Here is a 12,394-nt window from a genome sequence, read left to right as displayed (position 1 = left end):
GCTGAATATTTCCAGAAGGGAGGCGATATTTTGGATAACAAAGGGTGGTCGAAACACTGGGATTTTACTTTTTGTTTTAAGTGGGGAAGGTTGTGATAGTCTATAAGGATAGGCAGGTAGAACTCTATGTTGGGGGAGGGGAGTGCTGAGCATATCCGATTTTGTGATTTGAAAGCTTGAGACCACTCTGCTTTGAAGTGACTGCTGGCCACCGGACTTGACCCTTCTAGACATCAGTAAACATGGGAATGACTTCCTGACGGAGGGAACAGGCTGCCTTGAGGGATGGCATCTTTCCCCTCAATATGACCACAGGCTGAGCGCCCAGTCATGAGTTTAGACAACAACAAAATTTGGAGACTGATGGGGGGGCAGTATGGGGTGGATCAGTTCTGGCCCCTTTGTGATACCCCTTTCTGGATATTCCCTACTGAAGAGTGGCAAAGCCAAGTCTGGGATGTTACTGGAACTGTTTTTACTGGGAGAGTGTCCGGTGCAGCGACACTGCCATGCGGGCTCGTTTTTGCCCTCACTAATCCTTTTGATCACTAGGTGTGATACAGATGGCCAACTACTCAAGGAGTTACTGTGTGCTGTTGTTGCCAGGAAGTAGCCGCCTAGCCAGGGACCACTTTTCCATCCTCCTGCCCCACCCCCCACCCCTCACATTTAGGAATACGAATATAAGGGAGGTCTTGGTTAAGGTTTTCAAGAAATGGTGAGCCTTCTACACACACTTTCCCTCCTGCAGGCCAGATGTGGAGGACTACAAATTCCTGCAGGGTGAAGGAGCGTGATGCCCGAACCACTGCATGGAGACGAGGTATCCTGACCAGGAACGTCTGCCGGAGGCTATTACCATTATAAGTGAGAAGTAGACTCGTACTGTATTTGAGGCACTATACATTTTGCTCTATTTGTTACAACAGTTTAGTACCACTCTAAGCAATAAACTAAGTGGCTGAGTTAGGTCCACAATTTTCCAGGCAACGGAAAAAGGAAGTGGTCTGAAACTGCCTTGCGTACCCAAACTCCCATAAATGTGCTCCCTTGTTCAGATGTGAAGAGGGAAGGCAAGACCTCCATCTTGGCTCCTGGAAGTGCTCTCCAAATTAATATCGGCAAGTTAGTCTTATACTTTTGAGTCCATTGGACCCTTAGCTAGTCCCTTCATAAGAATAATAATTTGATCCCTGATGACTCTCCATTCCTTTGATCATGATCATTAGAATCATGATAGAGACGAAAGGGTGAGTGACCGGTGTTTTCAATACAGACCAGCCTCGCTGTGGGGCTCTGGGCGAAGCCTCCTGAGAGCTAAGGTGTGAGAATGAGAAAATGATGCATGTGATGCCCCTAGAGGAACAATATGCAGAATGGCAGACAAGCGGCTCCACCCCACTCCATGCACGGGAGAGGGTATTAAGGCTGGGATGCAGAATTAGCTGTTGAAGGCTGAAGTGGTGGTCCAGCCAGAACACTCTGAGACATCAAACTCTGTAACAGACCACAACCCCAAAGGGCGGGGCTCAGTGTGGGCACAGACAAACCACTGGGAGAGACACACGGGATGGAAGACATAACACACGGTAGGCGTGGACATCTAGTGGAGTGGCATCTAGCTAGCATACTTCTGAGAGCCTACAATTGGGTAGTGTTTCTAACCTAGATTCCTTCCCCTGAAGCATCTCTTGGCTACCACAATTTTCCTTATGACCAGATCACAGCAGACAAAGACAAGGAAAGGAGAACCACTGGGCGAACAGCTGTGACTCAGAAACTTAGAATTTATTCTGGAACATCACCCTGATATTTTAACCGGTGCTTGGTGGATGGGAGCTAATCACAGACAAGCAGACAAGATGGGGTGCTCTGCCCTCCTACAGCACAGCTAATATTTGCACATAAAAGATCCTTCTTTCGGGCTTCCCTGGTGGCGCAGTTGTTGAGAGTCCGCCTGCCGATGCAGCGGACACGTGTTTGTGTCCCGGTCCGGGAAGATCCCACATGCCGCGGAGCGGCTGGGCCCGTGAGCCATGGCTGCTGAGCCTGCGCGTCCGGAGCCTGTGCTCCGCAACGGGAGAGGCCACAACAGTGAGAGGCCCGCGTACCGCAAAAAAAAAGATCCTTCTTTCCCTCTCTCCCTCCCTCCCTTCCTTCTTACTTCGGGGTAAGTGACGCAAGGTCATTTGCCCCACTGTCAATGTAGACTTTAAAATGATGAGGGTCACAGTTTAAAGCCACACTAACCCACGTCTTACTTTGGGGAAAGACAAGTTTCCAGCAGGTATAAATTTACACAAAATACAAGTATGCTTTTTTGCAACAAAAGAAACTATTTATTTGGAATATGCATTACCAGTACAAATTAGGAGACTGTAAAACCTACACCGTGTTAGTATCATTAGAGAACACAAAATTTCAGTTGGAATCAAAAGGGACAGAAGCCTGTGCTCTCACAGAAGCAGGAAAGCTTAAACTTTCAAAACCAAAACAGAGCAGAGCTTTGCAGGTTTATACTCTGAATAATAAGAACAGGGGAGGGGGAGCGGGAGAATAAAACCAAAATCCAAAGGAAAGCACTTCAAAATAGTTGAAAACGCCAAAGGAAAGAAAAGAAGTAAAAAGAGAGAAAAGGGGGAAAACATTGGATGTTTTATTAATTTTAACAAAAGGAAAAAAAAGTTTACAAAAAAATAAAAGATTCCAGAAAGCTTTGAGCTAGGGATTGAAACCATAAAGGTGATGTGAAAAGCTTGTCATTATTTTGTTATGACTTAAAAACAAGAGTGCAAGCGTTTGGGTAGAAACACTTCCTAAAGTGTTCTTAACTCTTCTTGCTTGGGTTCTTGCTGCTTTCTGAATGCTTAATCATTTGTTGAATGAAAAACATTTAAATTAAGCTTCCTCCAGATAATATTGCTTTCTTTTCTCCCCTAACTTAACAAAAACATCCCAAATCAAGCCAGTTTGACAGCTGCCTAAATCAGAGGTTCATACGAGGCGCACTGCCAATGAATCAGGTGTAACTGCTCAGCACTGTAACAACAGCACTGAGTCTGGCTCAAAAGATCAGTAGGCCAAATGACTCTAGGACGGCTTCCTGGATCTGGTCTACTCAGCCAGTGGTGCACAGCCCACCAGGATCTCCTGTGGGATTCTACTGGAAGAAAAAAGTCCTCTCTAGCTGGAAAGAGTCGTGGAACGTTGTTATTAATCAGGAAGAAAGAAAAGAAAGCATTTTATTGTGTCATTCACAACCAACCAAGGCAAAAACCTTTCCCTACAGCACAAGAAGGTCCCCTGGACCAATTCCTTGAATTGTTAAAGGGCTAAAAAGAAAACTCAAGTCCTTGCCTTTGTTTTTCTCAGGGATTGCAAGAATGCCACACACTCCAAAAACTGCAGGTGAAAAAATATGAATCATGGTGGGCTTGATCTTTGAAGTCAACTGAATTCTGAAACAAACGGAAGTACAAGGAAACAGCCTATTCTACAAATGTCATCTTTTCACATCACCTCAAATACATATTTAAGGAATAAAAACAGCAAGACCATAATCCTGACAATTAAAAAAAGCCCCCCCATAAACAAACCAAAAATAACACAAAACAAAACATAGTTTCTTTTTTTATATTTTAAAGAGCAGAAGAAAGAAAAGAAAAGAATTTATTTCTGGGTCTCGAAGTTAATAAACATAATAACGTGTTAGGCTGTACCTATTATGCTCACTATTCCAACCTTTTTTTTTTTTTTTTTTTAGTTTACAAAATGAATTACTGTCACTTTTAAACATTGTGAAACAGGAAATGGATGTGCACAACTCGACACTTTTCTAGCATTCTTGAACTAATTCACAAATGCAAGAAAATAAAAGAAAAATGGGGGAAATGGTGAATGAAGGTAGTTCGGTGTTAAAAACTAATGCAGGAATGATGTGCATTGTCACAGAAAGAAGAGGGGAAATCCCCCATCCTGTTTTGCGTGCTATGAGGGTCATTTTTAAAATTTTTATTATAAACACTATTAAATTCAGACCGCTTTTTTGGTTTTTTTTCTTTATCTGAATATACAAGAACATTCATTATCAAATGTTCATCATCAATACTACAAAGAACGAGACACGAGTCGCAAGAAACAATGGAAAATGTTAATAAAGCTGAAAGAATCGTTGAGTATTTTTTTGTGTTTTTTTAAGTTTTTTTTTTTAAATTTGAGTTTCTGTAGTTTCATCTTTTTTTGGTATCGAAGTCAGGTTTTTCTGGGCAGAAAAATAAAACTCAGAAGGAAAGAGGGGCAGGGAAGATATGTGAGAGAAAAGGCAAACGGTAAATAAAGAACTACCACCACAGCAAAATGAAAAATAAATGGAAAGGTGTCACTTGGCAAAAGTACCGCACAGGAGTCAATTCCAAGCCAGGGGGAGGAGTCAGGGATGAAAAGGAGGATGTGATGAAGAGTTACAAGGTGGGCAAACCCTAGGGCTGGTATCATTTCTCAGGGGAAATCTGCCAGGGAAAATGGAGCGCTCCCACTTCCATCAGAAAATGAAGGCGTCTTGGGGCACATTTTGGTATCTGTAGGATTGACCTAATACGAATTCCCAGGGAGCTGTATTTCCAGAGGCACGCTACTTTCCATCCCCAACCTTCCGCTGCCAGCGTTCTCATGCTTCGCTTAATGCAAAGAGATGTGGTGGCCGCCACGTTGGATGTGATCATAGGCGAGGAGGGGAAGTCGTGGGAAAGGTACTGGATGCGAAGAGCACTGCATGAAGCGCTAGGTGGGGAAGATGCTGTGAGAGGTGATCAGTGCAAACTACTGCAGGGAGAGAGACTGCTTGTGCAAAGGTAGCACTGCTCTGATCTATTTCATCAACTTAAAACGGCAATCATTCAACCCAAATCTGGAATCATTCTTCCTGTTTCCAAGAGAACCCTTTTGTGTCCCTTTTGTACTTTGCCCCTAATCAGGGGGATGCGATCCCACCATATTCCTCTGTGGGTAGTTTCAATAGGTCCCTGCCACTCAGACAAAGTTCCCCACTGGTTTTAATCACTGTAGAATGGTCACAGGATGGCTCCTTCCAGGAATCCTCTTTATCAAGCCCTGCTCTGATTACGGCACTGGTTAGAAGAGAGTCTTTCTACTGACCTCAGTCATCCAGGCATAATGCCATCTTGCCAACTATTTACTTTTTGCATTTCCTTCAAATACACATACCTTCTAGTTCCTTAGGTTAACCCCCCGCCTCCCAACAGCCACACACAGGAACATTTTCGAATCATTACTGAAGCGTCATGCAGAATGTCCATGACCTTGTTAGCTGGCCACTCTCACCCCTCAGGGTCTTATACCTCTCCCGGAGGCCGCTCAAACATAGCAGATGTGACAGGGACTAAGGTGTTACAAGGCCACATACTGGATTCAAGTACAAGCTTAGAGAACCACATCCCATTTTTTCCAATTTAGAGACATCTCTATTCTAAGAAACCAAGCAGACCAAAACAAACAGAAGGAACAACACTAACCCTTCTCTTTGTCATCAGGCTGATGACCTCAGGGGACTAATGTTAACCAGAAGTTAGAACAGGAAAACCATTTATTGCCCCCATGTGGCATGAACCAGTTTATCTTAGGGATGCTTCTTCCCCTGACTTCACAATTACAGATTGGATATGAATGAAATCAACTTCTTCGGCCTCTCACACGCCTCTTGGTGAGCCAGGCGTAACAACCCCCATTTTACAGATGAAGAAAATGAGGCACCACCTCCCACTTAGTCAAGTGACAGAGCTGCCATGTTTATTGCCGGCACAGTTGGCTATGAAGAACGTGAGCACAGGCGACATGAGGACAGCTTTCTAGTACCTACTCTTCACTCTCAGATATTACCAGGGAATAAAAATCATGGATGATTTCACTGAAAGCATGACCTCCCTGCTCTCCATCACTCTCAGGTCTTCAAAGTAAGCAAGCAAAAATTTTGCCCAAGCCATGTTCTTATACGTCTTTCTCCTCCAGGACGAGAATGTTGGAGCCATATAACCCTTTGGATAATTAATACAATGTCCCTAACATAAACACAAAAACAAAACAGAACCAAATCCATTGTAGGCTTTGTAAGTACTGTGTGTGACTCCCTGAGAGCTCCAGAGGTGGTGAGAACAGGATTAGTTTGTACTGGAAACCTGGGCTTCATCACGATCGAGTCCTGTGTATGTCGTTCTGGTGTGTGCACGCTGGGGGCCTGGAAGCCCCAGGCACACGCTGCTTCTCTGTGTCAGTGACCTTCACTCAGAGTTGTTAATTCCCTCTCTTGGGCTCACAAGGTATAATGCTATGGTTACTAATATAGGTATCTGAATGTGGCACGTGCCTGATTTGGGGCAAGTGTAATGTGTGAGGCTGTGCACATGCCTACGTTTGTATGCTTGTGTGTGTGTGTGTGTGTGTGTGTGTGTGTGTGTGTGTGAGAGAGAGAGAGAGAGAGAGAGAGAGAGAGAGAGAGAGAGATAAAGGGGATAGGTAAAGGGTTGCAGGATAAGAACCTTCTACTCCTTAGTGATGCATTCACCACCATGCCTAACTCAGACCTGGTTTTGCAGTAGATTCTGAACACCATTTACTGCACGGTCTCCAGAGACTGTCCCTCTGAAACCAAGAGCTGTTATTGGGAAGATGCAAAAGCCTCTAGGAATTCTGCCCTTGTTCCTTGAGGCTTCTCTTGCTGCCTGACTTCCTGCTGGGAACCAAGCTAGCAGAGGTGAACCCAGAAACTGTGGCACTTGTAGAAGCCCAGCAAAGGCAGCCCCCAAAGAATACCTGGGGCTGAGAAGGAAGAGGAGGAATTGTATTCTAATCAGAATCGCCCCCGGGGAGGTTAGAGCAAGAGGAGGTAGGGCGGCCTGGAATGAGTAGGGCAATGTGGCGTATTCCTGCTAAGAGGTAGTGAGAGTAACGAGAGAAACAGAGAAGGACTGCCTGTTAACAGAGGGAGCAAGGGATCCCAGGGAGGTAAGTCTGGCCCCTCAAACCACCAGCATGAAAACATACCAACACTTTTATTATTTTCTTTGTATTTTTTTTCCTCTTTAAATTCCTCTAATTGTTGAAAATATCCTTCAGGGATGTAATAGAGGGCAGGGACCCAGGGAGTCTAGGACAGAGGGAAAGGGGCAGGGAAGATGATGGACACCAGGCTGACAGCTGGAGGCAGGGAAGGGTGGCTTCTACCCAGAAAAAAAGGGAAGAGAGTATAAAGAAGTGTCCAGATTGGCTGAAACAGCATCCCAAAGAAGAGAAGAGAAGGAGACTCTTATTGTGTGTGCTGATTGCTTCGACCTCCAGTCTGACCGCTTCAGCGTTGAGAAACCCTCCCTCCTGGCCCGGCCCCGACTGGAGCACAGGGTCAGCCGGGATGCGACTGCTGGGAGATCAGTTGGAGGTATCAGAGTGAACACTGCCAGGGCCTTCTGTAGGGGAGGTCACTGATGAAGGGGTAGTAGCATCCTGCCAACCTCCATTAGCCTAGAAGGGAAAAAGGGAGAGAAGTCAGTCCTCTGAGATCGGGTGGCCGTTCTGAGCAGACAATGACAATAAGGCAACTTGGGTAAAGGGCCGAGCACAGTGCCTGGCCCACGGGAACACTCATCCAAGGGGCGGCTAAGACTGTGGTCGATAATGCCCACCTCCCCCACCCTCAGATGAGTTTGGCTCTTCCCAGCGAGCCTCTGGACACAGTACTAGCACCTCTCCCTTCTCACAGGCTTTGTAATTCAGTCCAAGCCACCAGATGATTGTTCTGTGTGCTCTAGGATGACGGCAGCTGTCCCTGCAGGCCAAGGGACCGAGTTCTAGCTCCGACCCTGGCAACAATTAGCTATTGGTTCTGGCGAAGCACTTCCCCCTGTTTGGCCTTGGGTTCCCCTTTAGAAAACTTAAAAGATTAGCTCAAATGCTTTCTCGGGTCCTTTCCAGCTCTGGATGTTCCCTGTATTATGGGATCCCAGGCACCTGTTCTACGCAAGGTTCTGTTCTAGCTGCTCGAGGGTATATAATGATGAGTGAGATACAGTTCATGTCCTCGAGTATGGGGATGAGACAAGCAGACGAATGAACTATAATGTCAGGCAGAACCTAATACATGGTACAGCCCAGTTGTCATGAAGCTTCAAATGAAGGCAGTATCTCCTCTTGAGGCAGTATCAGCAAAGGCTTCATGGAGGAGGGATTCTCTGAGGTGAGCCTTGAGAAGCGGGTGATCAGACGAATAAAACAGGTAAAACAATGGTGCCAACACCACAAGGACTGGTCTGTGTGACTATATCTAAAAAGGTGGTAAGACAGGAAGCTACAAGTTTGATCTGTATTTGTAGATCATCTTCTAAGACTCTAAATCCAGATGCATTAAAACAATAACATTGTCCTAAAAGGATTTGTTTTAATGACCACCGCTTTCCAAAAATACCCCACCATTAAACAGCTGAAGAATGATTTGCTACAGTGGTTGATTCATGACTGTTCACATATTTTAAAGCACTGAACTGTACATGTGCTAAAAGGCCCCTTTTCCCCAGTCACTGGGTTCCTTTGAAGTTAATAGACTCTCGACACTGGAAATGTTAATACTGAACAGACCAGATTTTAGGGAGTCCTGGTAAATTATTTTTATTGTACTTTCCTCTCCTTTTACTCCCTGAAGTAGGTGGGGGTACCTGGGGGTAGGTATTATTATTGCCATTTGGGAGGGACCACAGCTTCCACCCTAGTATAACCCACAGTACTTAGGAGCATGGCTGGCACTTGTAGGTGCCAGCAAACATCCATTCACGTTTCATTCATAAGAAAGCACAGGTGTAAGAGAAAATCAGCCTTCCAGATTCCGACTGAGACAGAACACAGGCTTCCTAACCTTTGAATCGGGCTCCTTTTTCTCTGCCCTTTTCATCCATTTGGCTCCCTCTGTCATTGGCTCACCCAAATGATGTTCCAATGTTCCCAGGAAAGCCAGGCTTTTCATTCAGAGACGCTCCCACCACTTACTTCAGCATGAGGGTAGGTGTTTCCCCACACACCTCACTTTAAGAGCAGATCTGGACACTAAGCGGGCAAAAGGTCATCCTGGGTAATGCCAGGAACACGGCCCCTCAATCTTGGATTATCGAATAACTGCTCTCAAGTTCAAATCTCCATCCCTTAACTGAGTCAGGCAGCTCTACCCACTCCCTTTTTCTGTTGGACGCCATTTCCCCTGCTGTTTGTTAAAGAGAGATTAGAAAGAGGGCAATGAGGGGAAAATGAGAATTCTTTCTCTTATAACAGGAGGCTTTGCTATCTTTTGGGGCCTAAGCCTCTGTAGTATGATCAGAATCAAGAAAAGAATTCATTCAATTTCCACATTTAGGTTGGTCACCAGAGTGACAATATCTTACTTAGCCTCCCCTCTCAACCAAGAACACATGTATTCTTTTGGTACCATTTTAGGCTGATTGAGAATCATCGTTCTGTTTATTTTTCCCTGAAGAAAATCCTTTAGCATCATTTATCTTTTCTGATGATAAAAGTAAGATGTGCTTATACGATATTTGCAAATACAATATTTGTAATTATGCATGCAATATCATATTTGAAAATAGGAGAATTGGAAAGAACAAAGAGTACTATAGCCATAATCCTACTACCCAGAGATAATTACTCTTAGCATTTTGATATGCATCCTAATAATTTTTTAATATGTGTATGTTTATCAGATAGGTAGATAAATAAATTAATTAACTCACTAATTAAATAGACTGGAAGGGGTGTGTGTGTGTGTGTGTGTGTGTGTGTGTGTGTGTGTGTGTGTTTGCTGGGTAGCATGGGATTTTAGGAAACTTTCCAGGAGCTCCATAAGCACAACATCATAAAGCAGAGAGTGAGGTGCTTATAAAAGAGGAAAAATGTCATGTATCTTAGACTTGACCTGGTATGAGACAAGTAGGGGAGGAAACTCTCTAAAGCAGCTAGTGTCCATGTCATAGCACGTGGCACAAAGGCATGTCATTACATTGCTCACAAATTACCAGCACTACCATTGTTGAGCCATACTATAATTCCATTAAAATAACAGTAAGTGGTGCCCCAAATGAAGCCATTAGTAAAAAAAAAAAGGAGCTCTGTGGCGTTTCATTAGCAGGGAATTAGCAAGGCACTGTATATTGACCAGAAGGTTCTAGAAGACTTCTTTGAGTCATCTCTGAGCTAAAATAACTCAAACAGCAGACATTTGATCTCTTTCCTTCAAAAGTTCTATTTTCTCAGACCAGTGCTCAGGACGCCAGAGGGAAGAGAGAGCTCACAGATGGTGGAAACAGGAATTAGTGCAGCCTGATAGCAAAACCAGCATTTAAATTATGCTAGTTGGCTTGGTGAAGAAGAGTATATAAAACCTTAAAAAACCTTATTAAAAATAAATAAAGAAAAAAAAATCTCTTTAACTGCCTTTTCTTCACTCTCCCTCCGTCCACAAACACACACACAGACACATATGCACACACACTTCAGATGGGGTGACCAATTGCCCCAGTTTGCCCAGGACTCTGGGATTTAATGGAATGGGGGACTTTCAGTCCCGGGTCACCCTACCCCAGGATATCCCAGCTATGACCCTTGATTTCTTGCTAAATTCAGGACACTGTAGCCTATGGGTTTCAAGTTAGATGAATGCAAGTACTTTTTAGAACAAACGAGTCTAACACTGGGAAATGTTGAAGGATCCTTTTCTCTGGAGGTGCTTTCTACCATGGCATATTGTCTGCCGCTGCTCAAGCCTCCGTGAGATCAGAAAGTGCGAGCAAATCCACCCTAACCGGCTTTCCCGTAAATCACTTCGGCCGTTTCAGCTGTATCATTCCAGCTTTAATGTAAGACGTTCAGAGGCTGCACCGTCTTGGGAAACAGCTGACCTCGCTTACTGCCACGTTAACCCGGGGAGCAATTCCTTCCCTCTTCCTCCACTGCGGGTGAATATTAAGTAGGAAACGCCGCCTTTGTGTGTTTGTTTATCTCTGGGAACAGTGAGAGTCAAAGATGGTCTCATTAACAACCGTGTGAGGTGGCGGGAAAATAAGACCTCTGTTTTAATTTTTCTTCTGCACCCCAACTGCCTCCTTCACTCTCCGATGCAAACCAGCCTTTAAAGGGACACACTCACTTTGTAAAATGCTGTTGTTGGAAACCACCCTGAGGGGATACAGGGGTGGGAATCTGTAAAGCCAAATATGCCTCCATAATGGGAGAGAGTTCACATTTACACCCAGTTCCTTCAGGTTAATTCTGTAGCCTGTGGCCTGGGAAGCAAGACTTGGTGTAACATTTAATTCCACCAGGGGAAACCTAAGCCGGCAGCAGGCTTGACCTGGAACCTCATGAAGAGGAAGCTAATAGAATATAGAATTAGGACAAAACGCAGTAGATTTCCTAGTTAAGGAAATCTGGACTTTCAAAACACAAATTCAAGGCATTTGGGAACAAAATGTTTCAGGAACAAAAATGACTACTCTCTATCCTACCCACATAACTTGATAGACGCCACATTTTGCCAGAATCCCATCTAATGGATAAGGCAAAGCACGCCTATCAGAGGAGGTGGAGGAAGCCAGCCATGGAGCTGGGGATGGAGTGATGGTGGGTGGCAAAACCCGCACGGCTCCTCCTGAAATACACAGGAGCACAGAACTGCAGCTTAAGCCCTGACTTCCCTGTCCTCTGTTGCCCTCCTCGAGCCAGGACTCAGGGGGCCACCTGCCTCTCCCTCGCTGTTGCGGAGCCAGTACCCCTTTTCACCCAGAGCAGCGGCTGCTGGGCTGAGTGGGAACCGCTGGTCCCATCCTGCTCTTATTCCCGCTCTTCCTCTGAGCTTACCTTAGCAGTACACGGTTGATGCAGAGAATTCATCACCTGATGTGACAGCCCAAGCGAGCCTGGCACTAAGAAACTCTCATTTGCAACCCAGAAATACACTGAGGTGCCACAAACCGGCTGATGTCAGCACCGAGTTGAGCTTGATCTGCATATGGGCCAGATGCCATTACCAGCAATGCCTTCAGCAAGGGTGAGGTAGACGTGCCCCAGGCCCTCAATAACCCAGGCCCTGGTGGGGCCAGACAGGAAGAAAAACAAAGAAACATGCATGCATCCTCTCCCCCCCCCCACACACACACTTGCACATACAAGCACACACACAGCCACCATTTATCAGGGGAGACATCAGCTCACACAGTGGAGTCACACCTAGATCCAACATTTTTCCACCAAGACAGAACTATGTCTTGCTGATGTGCATAGACTTTTCCCAAGATTATTCTGTGAGCACTTCAGGTTAAGAGATGCTCTGGGATGAAAAAATGCTACT

The 12,394-nt window shown here is 45.1% G+C and overlaps 1 protein-coding gene across 5 annotated transcripts in view; it reads right to left on the bottom strand.

Moving 5' to 3' along the window:
• The window catches only part of PBX1 (PBX homeobox 1), a 318,349-nt gene that overhangs the window by 33,281 nt on the left and 272,674 nt on the right, over positions 1 to 12,394 (bottom strand). For 3 of the 5 annotated variants that reach the window (XM_067728491.1, XM_067728493.1, XM_067728496.1), the window contains one exon: positions 2,317 to 7,530. The exons of the other annotated variants lie outside the window; for them this stretch is intronic. In XM_067728491.1, the coding sequence (XP_067584592.1) occupies positions 7,438 to 7,530 (93 nt within the window). In that variant the 3' untranslated portion in view covers positions 2,317 to 7,437. Of the gene's footprint in view, positions 1 to 2,316; positions 7,531 to 12,394 lie in introns of those variants that run through there. 5 annotated transcript variants of the gene reach the window in all.

The sequence above is a fragment of the Pseudorca crassidens genome, chromosome 2 (genome assembly GCF_039906515.1).
Source record: "Pseudorca crassidens isolate mPseCra1 chromosome 2, mPseCra1.hap1, whole genome shotgun sequence".
In the NCBI taxonomy this organism is placed as follows: domain Eukaryota; kingdom Metazoa; phylum Chordata; class Mammalia; order Artiodactyla; family Delphinidae; genus Pseudorca; species Pseudorca crassidens.
Note: the sequence above shows the minus strand (reverse complement) of the source record. Positions and strands in the feature narration are given on the sequence as shown.